General features: G+C 45.9%; 1 protein-coding gene across 2 annotated transcripts in view; it reads left to right on the forward strand.

Moving 5' to 3' along the window:
* DSCAML1 (DS cell adhesion molecule like 1) overlaps positions 1 to 21,453 on the forward strand; it is a 102,304-nt gene that overhangs the window by 64,541 nt on the left and 16,310 nt on the right. For both annotated transcript variants that reach the window (XM_034425125.3, XM_034425126.3), the window contains exons 9-18: positions 1,452 to 1,730; positions 5,792 to 5,911; positions 6,151 to 6,327; positions 10,015 to 10,214; positions 10,473 to 10,569; positions 11,471 to 11,599; positions 15,136 to 15,303; positions 16,215 to 16,285; positions 19,444 to 19,684; positions 21,040 to 21,186. In XM_034425125.3, the coding sequence (XP_034281016.1) occupies positions 1,452 to 1,730; positions 5,792 to 5,911; positions 6,151 to 6,327; positions 10,015 to 10,214; positions 10,473 to 10,569; positions 11,471 to 11,599; positions 15,136 to 15,303; positions 16,215 to 16,285; positions 19,444 to 19,684; positions 21,040 to 21,186 (1,629 nt within the window). The remainder of the gene's footprint in view (positions 1 to 1,451; positions 1,731 to 5,791; positions 5,912 to 6,150; positions 6,328 to 10,014; positions 10,215 to 10,472; positions 10,570 to 11,470; positions 11,600 to 15,135; positions 15,304 to 16,214; positions 16,286 to 19,443; positions 19,685 to 21,039; positions 21,187 to 21,453) is intronic.

The raw sequence follows: 21,453 nt of genomic DNA on the forward strand, positions 1-21,453 counted from the left end.
GAGTGTCCTGATCCTAGAGGAGACACAATTGGTGCACAGGATACAGCTGTGCAAAAGTCCTCCTCACCACAGCTGCCCCTGTTCCTCCAGCAGGAGCTGAATCTGGAAAGACCCTTTGCTTGTGAAGGGCCTCCAAACAGGAGATAAGACCCCGTTTTAGAGCCCAAACTACTCTTATATCTTGGAGGAAGTTGGTCTAGCTCTGTTCTTCACCATCTAGAAATCAGACACCCAGCATTATTACACTTATGATGGTCAGCTTCATTCAAAATCTTTTAAATGAATGAATGAACTTCTTTTGTCCACAAGCTCATAAAACCCTGTGTTTCATATGTTTTGTGGGTGCTGTGGCAAATTATATGGGACATGTCAAACTTGTGGGGCAGTTTGGGGAGAGTAGTTAGATTTTTGTGTATGTTTTGACTGTCATGTGTCTGTCTTAGGACTTGCCGCTAATTGATATGAATTTCTCATCTCAAAATGGTAGGAAACTATTTCCAGCAATGAAGATCAAAGGGATTTGTGAGGCTGCCATAGGCCTTGAAATGGGTTGAGCCTTCATCCGATTGATCCTGAATCTTCCACCAAGGTCTCTCTAGCCCTTTGTCCACCCTTTCATCACCATGGGCTCCTTGGGAAGAGCAAGGGATCTCAGCAGGGAAAGGGCACTGGGAAACAATTGTATCAGTTGTTAGATTAGAGAGAACCAACAGTTTTGGTGCAAGATATTTTCTGAAAATTCCAGAAAACAATTTGGATCTAAGAGGTTATCATATCTCCCTAGCCACAATTAGAAGACCAGCAAAGCAGCTCAGGTTAATAAGATTTATTAGGAAAATGGTTTTATACAAGAATTCTAGTAAGTAACCTTGCTTTCAAATGTGACAACTCATAATTGTTGGATTCTAGCTTTCTTTCTCTTGTGCTTGTGCTATAATGCATGATAGTTTCTAGCCACATTCTCAATGTGGGAATTTTCCTTTCTGGTGGTTACCCATCCCTGTGGTAAAAGGTGTTCCTGTAAGTCCTGTCTATTCTAACAGACAGGCAGGCAGGGATTTCTCTATAGCAGAGAATTATCTGCTACCCATCCAACTTCAGGTTGTATTCTTGCTCTTTTGCAAATCTGCTATTCAGCAAGCTTGAGTGTGCCAAATCTTCCCATAAGGGCTTGCAACTGTTTTGCAAAATAGGTAAGACTTATCATGAAGGGAGAGCTGTGGCCCCTGGATGTGTGGCTGAGAATTCCCTTGGTCCCCCAGAGCTATTTCCAAGCTCTCAGGTGCTGTGCAGAATCTCTTCCCATTGTCTGAGCAGGCCTCCCCTCAAGCCATGGGCTCATTCTCGGGGGGGGGGGGAGGGGAGCGGCTCCACTAGGCGACCTATCTCCTCTTCCTGCTTTCCCACCCTCCAGGGCCCTTTGGTGTCCAACACATTCCTCTTTTTGACAGTTCCTCCTCTGATCCAGCCCTTTGAGTTCCCTCCGGCTTCCATTGGGCAACTTCTGTACATTCCATGTGTGGTCTCTTCTGGCGATATGCCGATCCGCATCACTTGGAGGAAGGACGGGCAGGTGATTGTCTCAGGCTCTGGCATCACCATCGAGAGCAAGGAGTTCATGAGCTCCTTGCAGATCTCCAGCGTCTCCCTGAAGCACAACGGCAACTACACCTGCATTGCTAGCAATGCTGCTGCCACCATTAGCCGAGAGCGGCAGTTGATTGTGCGAGGTAAGGAGCCGACTGGGCTTTGGTGGGGAAAAGTCCCTGATGGTTCCCAAGGTAGTCCTGGTTGGCTTCCTGCCCAGGAAGGGACTGTGCTCCTTCCCAGATAATGATCCGGATAGTTGAGGCTGCTGGGCCAAGCTTGGCGCCGTCTGCCATACATTACCAGGAAGCCATGGAAGAAGTTGCTTGATGAACTCAGCAAAGGGTTAGGATTTCAGATGGCCCAGCTCTAGGGGGCTCAGAACAGGGGAACAGGGCTTGGTGCGACTGAATGTGTCAGAGGAGCAGAAATGCCTAGAAGGGCAGTTACAATGATATGGTGACGGGAGAGTTAGAAAAGGGCTTTAGAAAATGGCTGGGGGAGGGGTTGCTGTCAGCACTTTGGGAAGCTGGATTTCTGTAATCATTTATTTAATCCAATTTTGAAGTTGCTGGATTCCTTAACAACTCTGGGTGGCTTACATACAAGAGTTTAATGTAATAAATAGATAAAAAACACTGCCAACCAGAACAAAGCTAAGCTAAACTCCACACCTACCCTATCTCAAGGCCCAAGAAAATATTTTAATCAGTTTTAAAATACTGTCTGGAACATCCTAAGGATGGGAGCTGTACAGGTCTTGGGGGGAAGTGGAATATCACTCCAGAGGGCAGGTACTGCAACCAAGTGGGTGCACCTCCTGGGTGCTGCAACATGACATTGCTGGATAGATGGCACCTGGAGGGAACCCACGCTGCTTGAACAACACAGATGGGCAGAAACAAGCGGAGAGAAGCATCCCCTCAGCCAGCCCTATGCCATGAAGATTTTAAAAGTGATAACTAGCCTCTCGAATTGATTGGCAACCAGTGCAAATTGTGGAGTAGAGTGGGTCCCATGAGCATAAAACACTGCTCCTATCACTGCTCATGGATCTACTACAGTTTCTACAAGGACAGCTCCCTGTAGCATAAGGAGAATTATAGTAATTCAATTGTGAGGTGCCTAGGAATTGAGTGAGTCCTTGAAGAGCCTCCCAATTGAGGAAGGAAGGGAGGAGAAATAAGAGTAGGTTAGAAAGGGAGAAAGAGAGGAGGAGAGGGAGAAAGGAAGGGGAAGTAGAGAAGGAGTAGGAGAAGAGGGAAGAAGAAAGTAGAAAGAAAAGAAGGGAGGGAGATGGAAGAGATTGAGAAGAAAGATTGCTGTATAATAAAAAAGATGAAATGGAAGAAAGGCAACCCCGAACATGAATAAATGCACTAGGATAAAGAATGAGTTATTAAAAAATAAAAGAAAATAAATATGAGTTAAAACAGAAAAATTAGAATTTGAGGGCGAATAAAGATGTTGTTTATACAAATAAGCATAGAAATTTTAAGACACGATCAAAGAATGGAAAAAGAAAATTTTGGCAAAAATTGTAACTGAGTAAAATGTATTTGAATATGATAAATTGTATAACTTATGATATGGCCAATACTCTGTTCATAAAATATGTGGGGGAATGTGGGGGGGGGGAATCAATAAAATTTGATTCAAAAAAGAAGAAGAAGAAGCTAAAGAGCCTCCCAATCCAGAGAAGGGCATATCTTGCACACCCACATGTACTGTACCTATGCAAAAGACCTCCGGGCCACAGCTACTACCTACTTTTTGAGAGTTCTGCGTACATCCTACCATCCACCTAGCTCTACCAAAGGTCATCAGCAAGTGCCACCAAAGTAACTTCCACACGAAATCCTGGCCTGAATACCAACTGAAACAGGTCAAGATAATCTGCTTCTGCTGGGGACCTTGAAGCTGAAGCCTGATTGCCTTTTCCACCAACTTCCCTATAAAGGCAGATTGGAGACTGGATGGTCCAGGGCTGTTGGGTGCAGCTATGACCTTTTGAAGCGAGGGCACAGAAAAAGGCCAAGGGTACCATACTCACTCAAAGAAGCGGACACCCCCCATGAACCCAACCACAAGTCACCTCCTGGTTTGCTGTCACTGCCCCTTCCAGCCTGTGGCCGATGGCAGACTGTCCACCAAACCCTCAGGGGAAGCCCCAAGAAACCAGTCAGGTCCCTCGCTGCAGCTCTGCTTCAACAGGCCTGGTGCCTGAAACTTTTCTGAAGGGAAGAAGCAGCCAGGAGGCTGAGGTTGCTCAAGTGGACTGCCCCCACTTGTTCAGCTAATGCCATGTGGCTAAGGGAGGTGTGGGGTCTGTCTTCCCAGCAGAAAGTGAGGTATGGGTAGGGCAAACTGCTGGTGCAGAATTGTGGGGGCACAGGCAGAGGAGTTGGGGGGGCTGTGATTTAGAACCTAATACCATCTAATGTGACAAATTCTCCGGCTGAGCTGACCTGTAGCAGCTCCAGGCCTGTGTTCTGCCCCAGCTCTGGATTTCCGAGGATATTGACACACACCAACGGTCCTTATCAAATTTATTAAGTAGCAAGAATAAACAAGACCGGCAAAGGTTGGCAACCAGCCCAGAAAACAAGATACAATAAACCAAAATACTCTGATAATAAATACGAGTTGTTTCCAGCAAGAAAGCACTAGCTGCGTGCGACTTAAATAGGCTAAGGGAGTGGCCAATTATCCTCAAGCCCTACACTTGAGTAGACCTCCTCCTCCTGAGTAGCCACTCCTGCCTTTTGGCAGCCCTGCGTGCTCGAGCATTGAGGAGAGGCTCCTCCACTTCGCTCTCTCCACTTGAAGGAGCCTCTGGAAGTTCTGAAGGCCCTGGCTGAGTCTCTGCCTCTGGCACCACATCCTCTTCAGCCTCCTCACTGTCCGACGCGAGCACCGGCTGGCGCGACACCACACCAGCCTTGTCGTCGGGATCAGCCACGATCCGTGCAGGCCGCTGGTGGGCCACAACAGCCTGTGGGTGGACATTTCAGAGGTGATTTGGAGTTATTCTGGTCCAGCAAGCATTAGAACAAAAAGACACATCTGTTGTAAAAGCCGTCCCTCAACACATGCTGTTTGGGATTTCCGCATTTTTCTTCTTGTACGTGTTATGCTTCTGATAGAGAAAAAAAACAAGGCAGCAAAGCTGGTGAATTGAATGACAGCACTGCTCTGTGTGGCATTGCTGGCCTTGGATCATATTCTAGGCCAGGAGAAAAGTCCATCCTGCCACACAGGCTCTGATTCTGAATCCTAACCCTAACCTAGGGGTTGGCAACCTTAAACACTTAAAGAGCCATTTGGACCCGTTTCCCACAGAAAAAAAAACACCGGGAGCCACAGAACCCTTTTGACATCTAAAATGAAGATAACACTTCATATACACTGCATATATTGTTTTTTACCTTTATGCTATGTATAAAAAAATTATAGTGTGTTGCATTTATGAAATCAATGACCTGCTACAGAGAAAACACATTTTTATTTCTGCATGCAACAAAAACATTTTGAACTCAAAAAAAAAAAAAAAAGATGGGTTGAAAAGATCAATAAATTGGGTGTCGCACATTGGCAGTTGTGATGCATATTTTGAGTGACAGGGAACCGCAGCAGAGGGATGAAAGAGACACATCCGGCTCCAGAGCCGCGGGTTTCAGATCCCTGCCCTAACCCTATCCCTATCCCTGATCTGGTGGCATGCTTCTGCATCTCCAGCGCAAGGTATCTTCCGAGCCCCTGGGTGGCTCCCCACCCCACACATCTGCCGAAGGAAAAGAGGATGCCTTTTCTCCAGATGCAGATGTGTGTCTGTCACCATCTAAAGAGAGCAGATAGTCCTGCCTGTGGCATCCTCTGTTCTAACTGTGATTGCCCAGAGATTGGACACCCATTTCTTCAGAATCATATAGGTTGAGCAAGGGGTTGGACTAGAAGACCTCCAAGGTCCCTTCCAACTCTGTTATTCTGTAAAAGGTGGAGGGAGGCTGCAAATGGGAAGTGGGGGGGCTCATGAGAGGAGTCTTCAGCATTTCTTTAGGCCTGGCATTTTTGAGGTGTTAAGCCAGATAAGGGAAGGCGATGGGGTGGGAATATTAGAGTGAAGGGAAGAATTGGCAGTAAAAGACCCCTGAGTGAAGGGAGGCTTTGGGACTGTCCCTTCACCTGCTCCCTTGTTCCACAGTGCCTCCTCGTTTTGTGGTCCAGCCCAACAATCAAGATGGGATTTATGGCAAAGCTGGGGTCTTGAACTGTTCAGTGGATGGGTATCCCCCTCCCAAAGTCATGTGGAAACATGCTAAAGGTATGTGAAATCTTTCCTTTGGGATTGCAGTGGAGGGCTATGCCCTCAAAGTGTGTGGAGCAGGGACCAAGACTGGTGAATTGAATGGCAGCACTGCTCTGTGCGGCATCGCTGGCCTTAGATTGAGGCCAGCATTGAGAAGAGAATCAGTGGTGGCCTGGTAGATGGCTTGGTCCGGCTAGTGGCTCCCCTCTTTCCCCAGCCATTGAAGGGCCTTTTTCTCACTTATTTTCTTCCAGGCAGTGGGAACCCCCAGCAGTACCACCCTGTCCCCCTGACAGGCCGCATCCAGATCCTGCCAAACAGTTCACTGCTCATCCGGCATGTTTTAGAAGAAGACATCGGCTATTATCTGTGCCAGGCCAGCAACGGAGTTGGGACAGACATCAGCAAGTCCATGTTCCTCACCGTGAAGAGTGAGTGACGCAGCTGTGCCTGGCCTTCTCTCAGGGAGAGCGCAGTTTGTGTGGGCAACCAAGAGACTACTTTTGTTCGTGGGATGGGGCCACTCCTGGATGCTTTGTGCATCTATTAGCCCCTTCCGAATATAATAGCTGTTAGGTTGGTGTCCCTTCTTTGCACCATTTGCCAGGTTATTTTGCCCCTCTGAACAAGGTCTTGGTTGTTCCATTTGTTGGGACTGTCACTGAAGTAGTCTCTGATCACAGATACTGCGTGCTTGGCAGATCAGATTGGCCCTTCAGTTGTTCTGGCCAGGTTCACTTCTAGCACTTCTCTTGCAATCTTGGAAGTCAGTATGCAAAGAAGGGGATGTTCTCTGGTGACACATTGACTTTAATAAAAGTAGGCCCTCAGCTGACCTTGAAGGGAGGCAAGACAGCCATCCTAATAGCAGGCATTCCACCGAGAAGCCCAGAACAGTTTGGGGCAGGTGAATGGAAAGACCTGTGAAGCATTGGGGGATGTTCTCCAGAGAAAGCACCCTTATGGCACTGAATCCCTCTTTTTATCCCTTGCTTTGGAGTTTTGCATGAGACTAATTATTTTTTCCACTTGTCAGTCATTATTCTGATGGCTCTGAGAAGACATTCACCTTAAGGTGATTATAGCTTATGAAATCCCCCTCTTCAGTTTTTATGCTCTACTCATGCCACACTCTTGGCACTGACAGCCAGACGGGGTTCGTGGGGGGCCTGGCTGGGCTGGGCTGGGCTGTCCCAAGCCCATAACAGGGACTTTGCCCATTTTGCAGCCATCACTCACATGCTCCTGGTAGTCAGCAGGTGCATGAAGGCTGGAGAAGTGGCCTCACTATCTAAGCATTACTGATTGCTTCCATGCATTTTAAATTAATCTCATGCTTCAGGTGAAATGCAGCTAATCAGGGAAGACAAGAAGCTGAAAAGGGTGCAATCAAATTAACATCACAGAGCTTGCACTTAAGACCACCCCCCACGTTTGCTTTGGCTCTCTTCCCTTTCAGTACTCTGTTCCCTTTTGTTTGCTGCTCTGCTCTAGTGGGACTATGGCAGGGCAGGGCGGGGCGGTGGGGGGTGGGGAGAATATCCCAAACACTGAAAATTTCCATTATAGCTGCCTTATCTCAAGCTAACAAATGAAAACAGCCTCTTGTCGGCAACTTGTTCACAAGACACCAAAATGAAGAGCCTGAAAGGAGAACAGGGTTTTCTTGGGGGTTGGGTGATGATGGCCTTTTGCAGGGTTTGCTTCTTCAGGAGAGATGGAACAGATGGTGGTGATGGGGGGCTGGGGAGAGAGCTGACTTCCAGAGGCATGCCTGTGGTCTACTCTTTCACGATGAAGGGCTGGTGGGCCCACTGAATGTCTGCTTTGCACTAGTGCTCCCTTCTCAACTACCAAACAGCGTTCCGGCAGGTGCCTGGGACCAGCCTTGCTCCTGGCAGGGAACTCAACAGCTTCGTTTGTCCTCTGAAAAGGTCCTTTTTTCCTAACCTGACTTTCCCATTATTCAAATCTATTGGATGACCTTCAGGGCCTTCCTGCTGTCTCCTCATCTGGTATAACTTAAAAGGTGGTGACCCCAGGGACCCATTTTTCATAGAAAAACAGTTTTTGGGGAGTCAGGGATGAGCATAACTAGCAGTGGCCTTGGCAACCATTCAAGGTTTTAGATGGCTTTTAAGAGCCATCGTGGGCAATGGGCACATGAGGATGGCTTGCTTCTTTTTGCTTTCCCAGCTCCAGATATTTCTGTGGGATTTGGGGGGCCTCTTAAGATCAGCATTGGAGCTGATAGGCTTTTGGGCATGGCATAATTTTCTGCTTTGTGAGGGTGCTGGTTGGAAGCTCAGTTCAAATGGTTTGCAGCTACCGTAGTAACCAAGCCGAAAATTGAGGCCTGTGGGTTCTTAATTTATCTAAAATACGTATGCATTTAGAGGCTGCCCATCTCATACAATCACCCTAACCTGTTCACAATAATCCATAAGATATCATTTTAAAAGTACCCTCTTTTTGGGGCGTCAGGCCCAACTTCCCATCCCAGTTTGATGCTTGAGGGAAGAACTGGTCTTCACATCTTCTAGAAGGCTGAAAGGGTCCCTCTGATCTCCAGTGGACTGGAATGGTCACTGAGAAAGCAGTCTTTGAGGTCCCATCTGGTGGCAACATTTAAGGGAGGGGACCCTACCTAACTTAAAATGGGCAGATGCTCTCAGAGAGAGGTGGTTGAACAAGCAGCCAGCCCTGGTGCCCTGCAGGGTTTTAAAGAAGTCAACCGGCAACTTGCATTGCACCTAGAATGCAGCCAATGAAGCTCTGGGGAACCAGGGGGCACCCAAAACTGCACCTGCTGCTGCAGTGTGGACCAGCTGCAGCTTCTGGATGGTCTTCAAGGGCAGCCCGATGTAGTGCACATTGCAGTAATCCAAACAAGAGATGACTAAGGCATGGGTGATTGTGAGCAAGAGCTGTTAATGCTTTCACTAAAATCCCATGTTCCAAAAACCTGGACTCTTCATGGTTAACCATTGCAGTTATCAGCACAGCAGTCTCCCAGTGGTGGAAAGGGTGTCGAACAAGGTTAGCATCTTAACTGGGCCATCTCCAAAAAGAGGTTGTGACTGGCTGGTAGGCATACCTGAGAGGGGATCCCCTTGCTGGTTGCCACTCCTCTGCCCTCAGGCTGAGCTCCAAGTCACCCTCCCGGCTCTCTTTCCTTTCTTGCCTCTGCCCCTTTTTGCTCTCTCAGGACTCATCCAGCCTTTTGGGGGAGGGGAGGGGGGTTTTCATGCCATCTGCCTAGCAAAACCGTTCCTAGTTTCTATTCTGCTAAATTGCCCAAAAGAGCACTTTCCCGAGTGAATGGCCAGCATTAAATGCACACCATTCTTTTGCTTGCCCTTGCCTGCCCCCTCCCCTTCAGCCACTGGGTTATGTGCCACTCCAGCCCTGCAAACAAAATGGTTTGTGTGGTGATGTGGCATTACAGTCCACCCTTGGTTCTGTCCACATGCTGCCAATGGGAGCAAGTTGAAAGTCAGCCTTTTCCCAGCTGCTAATTGAATTAGATTGCCATGGAAAGTGGAGAAGCTGTAGTTCATTAAACCCCCCAGTGTCCCATTAGAACTGTGTGTGTTGCCTTTGCTGATTGTCATTACCATATATTACCGCGCTCTTTGGGTAAGCAGTGCCTTTTTAAAATCTCTGCCCTCTGAGCCAGCCTGGTTGCATACTCAGCATTCCCTTCCCCCCATCATTTTTGGATTAGGAAAAAGAGGAGGGGATAGCATGTATTAGTGTGACTTTGTGGCAACTGCCCCTGTGGGGAGGAAGAGGTTCTGGCTGTTGCTGGGATCTTCTCCAAAGCTTAATGGGCAGGCTAAGCTGCTGTGGAAGCTGAGGGGTGGGATGGGGGAGCCAGGCAGCTGGTGGCCAAAGCAGCACATGCAAGAGCAGTGGAGAGCAAAGTTCAGAAAAGGGGGAAGAAAAATGCCCGCCCTCAACCCTTCAACTCGGCCTGCAGTGACAAGGAGCCCATCCATTCCTCCATCTACTCAGATTTGGCTGCCCACCTGGTCTCCTGTGCCCTGAGCTTCCTGCCCCACAGCTGTCCCTAAGTGGGAAGCTACCCTGCTTCTCCTCTCCTCTTCTCTTGGCAGTCCCAGCTATGATCACCTCCCACCCCAACACCACCATCGCCATCAAGGGCCAGGCTAAAGAGCTGAATTGCACAGCTCGTGGTGAGCGCCCCATTATAATTCGTTGGGAGAAAGGGGACACCGTGATCGATCCTGACCGAAACGTCCGATATGCCATTGCTACGAAGGATAATAGTGACGAGGTCATCTCGACCCTCAAAGTAAGAAGCACGGCTGCCATGCTGGGGGTGGGGATGGGGGGTGGGGGTGGGCAGGGCTGCAGCTGGGCCCTTAACATGCTGGGGTTTGTGGGCCTTTTGTGGCAGGGGAGAGCATAGCCAGCCTGGGATTTGGAGCACCCATGTGTGCAGCAGGGGTTGCAACTTTCCTTTGGTGCTGAAATCTCCAACTTGCTGCCTTGTCCAGAGATCTTTCAGGGAATGACATTGAGATTTGAGCTGATGTTGCTTTCTCCACAGCTCAAGCCCGCTGAACGAGGAGACTCTGTTTTTTTTTCCTGCCATGCGATCAACTCCTATGGTGAAGACCGAGGACTTATTCAACTTACTGTACAAGGTATTGGCCTTTGTTGGGTGTGTATGCACGTAGCCAATGGTGCCTTTGGTGTGTAGCTTCCGCTGGATTAATCCCCAGTTTATGACAACGGAGCTTTGAGGGTTGCAGAACACTGACCACATTTTAGCTGCTATTAGCAATAAAAACTTAAGGAAGTCAGCTCATTTTCTATTTTTTCATGGACAATTTCCTGAGAAAAGCATGACATGAACATGGATTTAAAATAATTAAGATATTATGTCTGATTCCCTGTTGAGATCTTTTAAGCTAAATTTTAGCCCTCTATCTGCTCCTAGATGTTCTCAAGGAATTCAAATGCAAAGTGGAGATGGAAGGGTGCTTCCTTTTCCACCCCGCCACCCCCAAACAATGCCCAGATTTCGGAAGATGGGGAGCTGCTGGTCTCCCATCATTTCTGAGCAGGTTCTGCATTGTGTCTCGGGAGAACTAGCAGGGGCTTCTGAGGCAAGGCAAATTTCCCTGGTTGCACTCAGCTGCTATGGAAATGGAATTCAGTGACCCACACCTGGCTCTTTGGAGCTGCACTTAGGAATGGTCCCAGTCATTCCTTGTCCACCATCCGGCATGCAGGGGACCTTCCAAAATGATATTCTCCCCCTCTCAGCTTTTACATTTTGTGCAATTGGGTGGAAATGCAATTTCAGTTTATTCACTCTGATATTTTGTTCAATATGCTAACCTTTTTTTGACCTGCATTTTCAAGAAAACCTACTGAATGTGGAAGTCCTTCTTGGGACTTCTACCCTTCTTATTAATTTTTCCAACTGTTGCATTTTCTGGGTTGGAGGCTGGTGGTCTGATGTATGCTTGTCTGCTGTGCATGGGGGGGAGGAGGGTGGCATTTCCTATTTTTTACTGCTGCCCCCCTGTCCCTCCCCAGAGCCACCAGACCCTCCAGAACTGGAGATCCGAGAAGTGAAAGCCCGCAGTATGAATTTACGGTGGACTCAGAGGTTTGATGGCAACAGCATCATCACAGGCTTTGATATTGAGTACAAGAATAAGTCTGGTGAGCAGAACTAATGATGTTCTGGGTGGAAACAGGAATTGGAAAACATCTTGCTTAAGATTCATGCATTTTTTTTAAAAAAGTTATTTATTACTACAGGTTGTCCTCGACTTACAACAATTCATTTAGTGGCCATTCCAAGTTACAACAGCACTGAAAAAAGTGATTTAAGACCGTTTTTCACACTTTTGACCATTGCAGTCATCTGAACAAAATCCAAATGCTTGGCAACTGGCATGTATTTACAACGGTTGCAGTCTCCCGGGGTCACATGATCACTTTTGTGATCTTCTGACAAGCAAAGTCAATGGAGAAGCCAGATTCATTTAACAACCATGTTACTAACTTAACAACTGCAATGATTCACTTAACAACTCTGGCAAGGAAGGTTGTAAAATGAGGCAAAACTCACTTAATAAATGTTTCATTTAGCAATAGAATTCTGAGCTCAATTGTGGTCATAAGTTGAGGACTACCTGTTCTGAGAAAATGGGAGAAATTCAACTTGAATAGAAGGTTGGCTTGGATGACCTCAAACGATGCTGCAAAACGCAGTGCCAGGAAAAAAGGGGTTTCGGAGCAAGAAGTTATGCTCCAGCGTTGCAGGTCCTTGTAGATGCATTGAGGACCCCATGTCAAGTATGTTTGGTCAGCTTGTTGTGAATCCATCTGCTGGTGATGCTGTCTATCCCACATTTTTGTTGTTGTTGTTGTTGTTGTTGTTAAATGCCTTACTGGCCTAAGTAAACTATGTCCATAGCATTTCCCTGATTCACTAATGTAGTCACTTTGTTAAAGAAGGCAATAATTGTCTGGCATAATCTGTTTTTAACAAGCCCATATTGGCTTCTGGTAATCACTTTGCTCATTTCTAAGTTTTCGCAGATCCACTGCTTGAATATCTTCTTCCAAGATTTTCCCAGGTATTATTGTCAGGCTGATTGGCCTCTAGTTTCCTAGATTCACTTTTTTTTTCCTTTTTGAAGATTGGAATCACATGAGTTCTTTTCCAGTCCTCTGGCAGTTCCTTGGTTCTCCAGGAGCTTTGAAAGATTTTGCTCAGTGGTTCCGAGATCACTTCTGCCAGTTTCTTCAGAACTTTGGGATGCAATCCATTTGGCCTGGCAATTTGAACTCATTCATATTGCATAAGGGATTTCTTACCATTTTCTTGCCTATTTTGACTTGTATTCCTACTCTGCCGTCTACTGTACTGCTTTTGATAGGTAGGACAGAGGCAAAAACTGATTAGGCAGTTCCATTTTCTCCCTGTTATCCATCACTTCCTTGCCATCTTCTCCCATTAGTGAACTGATCATTTTCTTGACTTTTTTCTTGTTTCTTCCATGTTGAAAAAGGGGGCACGATGGCTCAGTTAAAGATGCTGAGCTTGTCAGCTGGAAAGTTGATAGTCCGGTTTCGAGACCTGAGTGCCATGCAATGGGGTGAGCTACCGTTCCTGCTCACCTAGCAGTTTGAAAGCATGCAAATGCAAGTAGATAATAAGTACCACTTTGGTGGGAAGGTAACAGAGTTCTGTGCATCTTTGGTGTATAGCCATGCTGGCCACATCACCACGAAAAATATCTTTGGACAACCCTGGCTTTCCCAGCCAAGAAATAGATGAGCACCATGTCCTAGAGTCAGACACGACTGGACAGGGAAAACCTATACCGTTACAAGTTAAAAAAATCTATTTTATTATTTATTTATCATTCTTTGCACAGTCAGCCAGATGTTCAGACTGGATTTGGCATTTTTATCCACCTATCCGGTCCTTCGCAAGGATCTGGGATAGGCCAAAGTGGATGTTTGATGGTGTTACAGATATCATTGCAGGATGTCAGCTGTTCTGAGTAAATTATGATGAATTTGTTAATGCTCATGGTGTTCAAGTTGTTTTGGGATTGCACCCAAGGCCTATTGATACCAACTTTGCTTTTGTTTGCCACAGTTATTCCATTTCTATTTGCAGGCCTTCATATTTCGTTAGCTTCCCATTTCTTTATTCTGCTATCTCCAGGTGCTGTCACATCCACTATCCAGATGGTTTTTGTCCTTCTTATGGACAATTGTTAAGTCAGGCATGTTGTGTGTCAGATGCCTGTCTGTTTAAATTCTAAAGTTCCAGAGCACTTTAGCTTCTTCATTTTCTATTACTTTATTTTATCATCCCATCAGTTCTTCTTTGCAGGCATAGGGCATTACTTGCAAATCTTCCAATGCACCAGTGTTGGTATTTTGTCATGCCATTGTTTGTAGTCAATCTGTGCAATCTTCTGGCAGCAACTAACCAGGTGGTCCATTGTTTCTTCAGCTTCTTTGCAGAGGCAGCACTTTCTACCTGTTGCTATGTTCTCAATTCTGGCTGTGCATGCATTTGTTCTTAAGGCTTGTGCAGCCAGAATTAGCCCCTCTTTCTTCAACTTCCTTGTTCTTAGCCATTGCCATGTCTTGTTGTTGCCTGTTTTGCCTACTATTTTTTTAATGAAGCGGCCACACGATGCTTTTTCTTTCCATGCTTCTTTTCTATTCTTCCATTTGGTCTTTCTTGCAGGCCAGTCTGGTCTCTTCAGTACTACTTGGTAAGCCTTCCTGATATACTCGTTTCACTGCATCTTCTTCACTGTCCTTCAGAGATTCTTCCAGTGCCCTTTTTTCTTCTTCAACTGTTTGGTGTACTTGCAACATTCCATGCTCACTTATTTTCCTTGGTAAGTAAAGTCTGTCAACACCTAATGTGTGAACAAAGGGCATGATTCATTTCCATTATTTTTCTGGCCTTTCTATCCAGGGCCTTTGGTTCTGCTTGAGTCCAGTCTACTATTCCAGCTGTGTATCTAATGACAGGAATTACCCAGATGTTAATTGCCGTGATAGTATTTCCTCCACTGAGTTTGGACTTTAAGTTCTTCTTTACTCTAATGGTGTTATTTATGTTTAACCTTCTTCTTTACTTCAGTGTGGTTGATGTTGTGAGCTTGAAGGATGCCCAGGTATTTGTAGTCTTCATCCAGATTCTTGATTTACTTTCATAGGGCCTTATAGATTCCTTCAGTTTTCACTATTTTTCCCCATTTGATGGTAAGCATGGTACATTTGTCCATTCCAAATTCCATTGCAGTTTCGTGGTTGAATATATGGACAGTGCTGAGCAGGGATTCTATTTCAGGTGATGTTTTTCCTTACAGCTTCAGCTCATCCACGTAAAAGAAGTGAGAGAGCCTGGCAGAGGTTTTGATGTTTGATAGCCATGACTATTTGTTATTTATTTATAAATACATTTATTATTCATTGGTTGATATTATTTAACTTTTCAATGCAACTACTTTGGCTGACTTGTTACTCTGTCTTAACCTCCAGCCTCTGAGGAGCATATAATTTTAGAGATGCGAGCAGAAAGCTCAAAAGTAAAGCTTCTTGACATCCTTCCCCATCTTCCCAATTATTTGTGGTTTCAAAGAATTTATGACACGCAACTGTGTTTGAAACTCTGGATCAACAAATAATCCCTCAGCCATTCTGTTTATTTCCAGATTCCTGGGATTTTAAGCAATCTACCCGGAACATCTCTCCCTCCATTAACCAGGCCAATATTGTGGATCTTCACCCGGCCTCTGTATATAGCATCCGCATGTTTTCATTCAACAAGATTGGCCGCAGTGAGCCAAGCAAGGACCTGACCATCAGCACGGAGGAAGCAGGTGCCCATCTGCCTCAGGGCTGTATCCACAAGATAATTTATGAAACAAATTGGGTGATGGACAAAGTGTGAGAAAGAGGAAGTCATGAAGGTTGAGAACACATAATTGATGTCTGTGCTTAAGACCCATATCTTCTTTACCCCCCACCCTTTTTCTGCCCAAGAGTCTGTTGTCCTCACTTAAAAGTCTTGGCTCCATAGACAAGATGTGTGTGTGTTTGTGTGTGTGTGTGTATGTGGAATGCTTAAGTCTCTATGGCAACAATGTGTGTGTGAGTGCACATGTCCTTGTCAGATTGGCAGAAGTCCTTGTTCCTTGGGGCAAAAGCCATTTGCTTGTTTTCTTGGGTTGGTCCTGTCAGGAAGCTCCCTTCATGAGCTGAGTGGTGGGCCAACTGGGCTAATCTGTTCTTCAGAAAGAACTGGACCTGGCTCCCTTTAAAAGTTTGCCTAGTATGTTGCACAATGAAAACATTGGTTTAGTGGAATTTATCTGATGAAATGCCTCGTATCAAAATAAACAGGTCTGTCTTCTAAAATGCCACAGAATAATTATTTTTCAGTATAATTTATAGCATTCTCTGAGGTTCATCCTTTAAACTGAAGAACTTTGTTGGTTTTCCAGTTGCTCTGTTGATTGCTGTCTTCACTACTGGCCTTTCTCTCCCCACTCTACTCCCTTCCCAGCAAGCTAAAGCAACTGCTGCCACCTCTGAAGTTTGTGGAACAGATGCCTAAATCCATTCCACTAGGCCTGGTTCCCTTGGCATTTCAGAGGCATGAGCCATGGGCATGCAAAGCCACTGTCAGAAACGCATCACATTCAGGCGCTTCTTTTTGCTACCTTTCAAGAACTTGGAACAAAGAAAGAAGTTGTCTGTCCAATGTGTAATGTGACTTCCACTCTTTCAGCTCCTGATGGTCCCCCGCTGGATGTCACCTTGCAGCCAATGACATCCCAAAGCATCCAGGTCACCTGGAAGGCAAGTATGTGTGTTCCATGCTTGAATGAGGGCGGGATCAGTGGTGCTTCTTATTTATTTGAACTGCGAAAATAACAGCTCATGACCAGACATGGTCCGTTGGCTGATGTGGTGCAGAAGGTGCTCTTGTCCTTTTCCCAGGAAACATGTTTGTGAAGGCTGGCCCTGGCCCTGCTCCTGTTTTGGAGCTCTGGGCTTTCACACCCGAGGCAATCAGAAAGGAATGAAATAGTGATGCAGCCCAGAGGGGGGCAATGTGCGGGAGACCCTGTGGCTCTAATATTTAGCCCACCAGCTTTTGCTGCTGGCTTGTCATGTGCCAAAGTTTGTGGGGGTCACTATAGAGCCTCTGTTTCAGTCCTGCTGAACTGAAGAGCACTTACAAGAAGGCATTTGACTCCTTGGCACGTGATTGGATAATCAAATGCCTGGAAATAATAACAGTAGAAACATCAGAAGCTTTGTGCAAAGATCAACGGCACAATGGAAGACATGGTTGCTGGTCAATTATGATAGACTGGGAGAAGTTAATATCAAGAGAGGAGTCTTTCAAGGAGACTCACTATCACCAATATTATTTGTCATTGCACTGATTCCTCTTTGAACAATACTGAACAAATTAGGCCATGGCTATCAAACATCAAAAACCTCTACCAGGCTCTTCTACCTCTTTTATGTGGATGAGCTGAAGCTGTAAGGAAAAACATCACCTGAAATAGAATCCCTGCTCAGCACTGTCCATATATACAACCATGAAACTGCAATGGAATTTGGAATGGACAAATGTACCATGCTTACCATCAAATGGGGAAAAATAATGAAAGCTGAAGGAATCCATAAGGCCCTATGAAAGTAAAATCAAGAATCTGGATGAAACTACAAATACCTGGGCATCCTTCAAGCTCACAACATCAACCACATTGAAGTAAAGAAGAAGGTTAAACATAAATAACACCATTAGAGTAAAGAAGAACTTAAAGTCCAAACTCAGTGGAGGAAATACTATCATGGCAATTAACATCTAGGTAATTCCTGTCATTAGATACACAGCTGGAATAGTAGACTGGACTTAAGCAGAACCAAAGGCCCTGGATAGAAAGGCCAGAAAAATAATGGCAATAAATCATGCCCTTTGTTCACACATTAGGTGTTGACAGACTTTACTTACCAAGGAAAATAAGTGAGCATGGAATGTTGCAAGTACACCAAACAGCTGAAGAAGAAAAATGGGCACTGGAAGAATCTTTGAAGGACAGTGAAGAAGATGCAGTGAAACGAGTATATCAGGAAGGCTTACCAAGTAGTACTGAAGAGACCAGACTGGCCTGCAAGAAAGACCAAATGAAGAATAGAAAAGAGACAATGCAAATATTACATGGCCACTACTTTAAAAAATTAGCGGGCAAAGCATGTAATAATAAGACAATGGCTTATTACTGGCAATGGCTAAGAACAGGAAAGTTGAAGAAAGAGTCAAAGGAGATAATTCTGGCTGTTCAAGACTAAGCCTTAAGAACAAATGCATGCACAGCCAGAATTGAGAAGACAGCAACAGATTGCCTCTGCAAAGAAGCCGAAGAAACTGGGCCACCTAGTTAGCTGCTGCAAAAAGATCATGCAGACCGAGTGCAAACAACGGCATGGCACAGTATCAATATTACAAGATCTGCAAGAAATGCCATTTGTCTGCAAGCAAGAACTGGTTGGATCACGAAATAGAAAAAGTAATAAAACGTAAAAATAGTGATCTGGGACTTTAGAATTCAAACAGACAAGCATCTGCTATAAAACAATCCAAACTTTACAATTGTTGATAAGAAGACAAAAAAGTTTGGATAGAGGACATGGCGGTATCTAGACACAGCAGAAGAGAAGAGAAAGAACTGGAGAAAAATCACAAAATATAAAGACCTGCAAATACAAGTAAAAAAACTGGCAAAAGAAAGCAAAGCACCAATATATGTTTTAGGTGTAATCCCAAAATATCCGGAGCGCCACTTGAACACCACTGGCATTGACAAAATCCCCATCAGTCAATTGCAAAGGCAGCTTCCCTAACCCTAACATTTAACACAAGGGTCCCCAGCCCCAGGCTGTGGCCCACTACTGGGCCTTCAGCCATTTGGAATCGGGCTGCGGAAGTGATGGGTGAGCATGCATGTGCACATCCCCACTTGTGTGAGCAACAGGTAAGTACGTGCATACATGGTCCAATGGTGTGAGAGGTGTGTGTATTTGCCTGCTGTGCATACAAATGGAACTGTGTGCGCACGCTTGCCCATGGCTTGCATGGAACCATTCCCTCTCCCCCCCCCCACTGCCGGTCCACAAAGCCAGAAACGTTGGGGAACTCTGCTTTAACACCCTCAAACAACATCTGCCTACCCCAGGTTCTTGGGAGGACTTGATAGATAAAAATGCTAAATCCAATCTAAACATCTGACTGACTATGTGATCGACCATAATAATAATTCATTAAATTTATATGCTACCTGACTCTCAGTGCCCAACTCCCAGTGACTCTGAGTGCTTATTTTGAAAATAGTTTTTTTTTTAAAAAAAATATATTTTTTTAAATGCTGAGGAGAGAACTTTATTTGCAGAAAGTCCTTCATTTGAACGACTGGGTTAAATATCTGAGGCAGGGGCTTCCTTCTTGGCCTGCAAGGAACTCGCACACTATCTTAAGAGGAAGGTAAAAACAAGAGTGCTCTTAGCTCGTACTGAAACAAGCTGGCCTTCTTGATGGGGATCTTCATCTCAGAGCCCTTCCTTCCCAAGATGCTGGCAGAGTGCTGGAGAGGTCTTCCACCTGCCCACTTTTTCTGTTGTGTCCTTTTTTTTGGATCTGTACCAATAGGAAGACCAACTCTTCTGCCTTTCTCTATTGCCGGCTGGGATCCTGTCATCCAGAGCATGTGAATGTAAGGAGGGCAGGCTACATTGAAGGCCTGGTAGACTCTTGGGCCATTTGAACATGCCTGCGTATCCGTCAGTTGAAACTGGGGTGGGAATATAGACAGTTAACATTTAGGTGGTTGGGTAGGGGAATTACCCCCCTCTCTCACCCTGAACTTGCCTGCCAAGCTCTGACTTTTCCCTGAACTCTCTTCTCTATTTTTACTCCTCTTCTTTAAACGCCCATCTCCATCTCATAGGCCCCAAAGAAAGAACTCCAGAATGGGGTTATCCGAGGCTACCAGATTGGCTATCGGGAGAACAGCCCAGGAAGCAGTGGGCAATATAGCATTGTGGAAATGAAGGCCACGGGGGACAGTGAAGTCTATACCCTTGACAACCTGAAGAAATTTGCCCAGTATGGTGTGGTGGTGCAGGCCTTTAACCGGGCAGGCACCGGCCCCTCGTCCAGTGAAATCAATGCCACCACGCTGGAGGATGGTAAGTCTTCGCAATTTCTTGGCTGTTCAGCAGCTCTTGCATTTTATTTCAGTCCAGCCAGGCTTTCCTGCAAGATGGTACCCCTCCACCCAAAGCTGCTACTATCTTCCCAAAGGCAGCCCTGTTTCTGTTTTCCATACATAAGCTGATTTGTTTGTTTCATCATCAGAGGCAAAGATAATTGTTAGGAGAAGCATGTGGGCTCCCCAGTTGGGTTTTATTGTGCTCTGGGCATTTTTGGGTTCTGGGTGCCTGCAAATACTGTAGGTGGCAATTTCTCTGTGGGAGCTGAAATAAATGGTAGTCACCATTCTGTAGTGGTCACCATTAGGACAAGTGTGTGAGTGGGAGAGAGCAAGCTTTCCCTTCCCTTTTCAAGACTGGCACAAGATAAAATTCCTGACCTGGGATGCCTCGTCTCTCTCCCCAGTGTTAGTGTGACATCTGGAGGTGAAAGGGCCTGCACAGGCTGCCAGTCTGATTTTGCTGATTACAGGTGCCCTGTGCCCCTCCTTACCCCAAGGGCATCCTGGGCCTTCCTTGAATGCCACTCTGATGAGTGCCTGAAGTGTGCCATCCTTCAGCATCCCAGTCTGGACTGGCGAGGGTAACTTGAGTCTCTCCGGGGCTCCCTCGTGCAGCTGCCACCCTGTCTCCAGAGCTCTCCACCAACAAGGCAGAATGCAACAGGTGGCCTTGCCAAGGAGCAGCCCTGTTGTGTGTGCAACAGCCCTGTTTCCTCTGGGGATTTTCCACAGGTTTTCATAAGGGAGAGATCAGCACTTGGAAAACAAAATAAAAGTTTCTTCCTTATTGGTTCAGCAGTTTTTCATACTTAATTAAGGTCCTCATTAGCCTGTCAAAGCAGGATCATTTCTTGCCTAGATTAGCACTCCTCCTGGGGTATTCCAGGGCCCCTGTTTTAGCAATAGTGTTATTTCCCATAATTATATTACCTTCATTTTCTTCAAATGGACTCTCTATTAGTTTATAACACCAGCCCCTAATTACACCATGCATTCAGCTTTACACGTAAATAAACTGAAACAATCATCCTTTTCCGAGTGGATCATTAGGATGATATATCGTCATTTAAATGCTCATAAAAATTAGAGATCTCTCTTTGGGGGCAGCGGGCTCTCATTACCTCTACCCCAATCACTCGCTAAGTCTTTCCTTCTTCAAGCAACTGCACAGCCTTGTGGGTCTAGTGGAAAATGCCACGGCAGAAACCTCATCCTGGGACCCTGGGGAGCATGGATGGACTGGCAAATTAATCTGCCCACCTGTTTGAAGGAACAGCCAAGGTGCTGTGGCAACCAGGGGCATCCCTTTTAATGCATTTTCCTGTTCAGTTCCCAGCCAGCCCCCTGAAAATGTGAGGGCGTTGTCCATCACCTCCGATGTGGCCGTCATCTCATGGTCTGAACCCCCTCGGAGCACTCTCAATGGCATCTTGAAGGGCTACCGTGTCATCTTCTGGTCTCTCTACATGGATGGTGGTGAGTTGGGAGCAATTTGCTCATTGCCTCATTTATTTCATTTTCACTAATTGAATTTAGTGTAGCATCATATCTAGAGGGCAGAAGGCTGTTTTTCCTCCACCAACACATCAGATCTTCAGATGGTTCATGTCAGAAATGATGTTCTTCCTACCTTCCAACTGGATACTGGAGGCCAAGCTGGTACTGCCTGTCACTCAGCAGCTCTCACATCACTGCAGGATAAGGGAATTCAACTCCACTCTCCTTTGGGAACCTCTTGCAATT

The sequence above is a fragment of the Pantherophis guttatus genome, chromosome 9, assembly GCF_059756535.1.
Source record: "Pantherophis guttatus breed Tessera chromosome 9, ASM5975653v1, whole genome shotgun sequence".
Classification (NCBI taxonomy): domain Eukaryota; kingdom Metazoa; phylum Chordata; class Lepidosauria; order Squamata; family Colubridae; genus Pantherophis; species Pantherophis guttatus.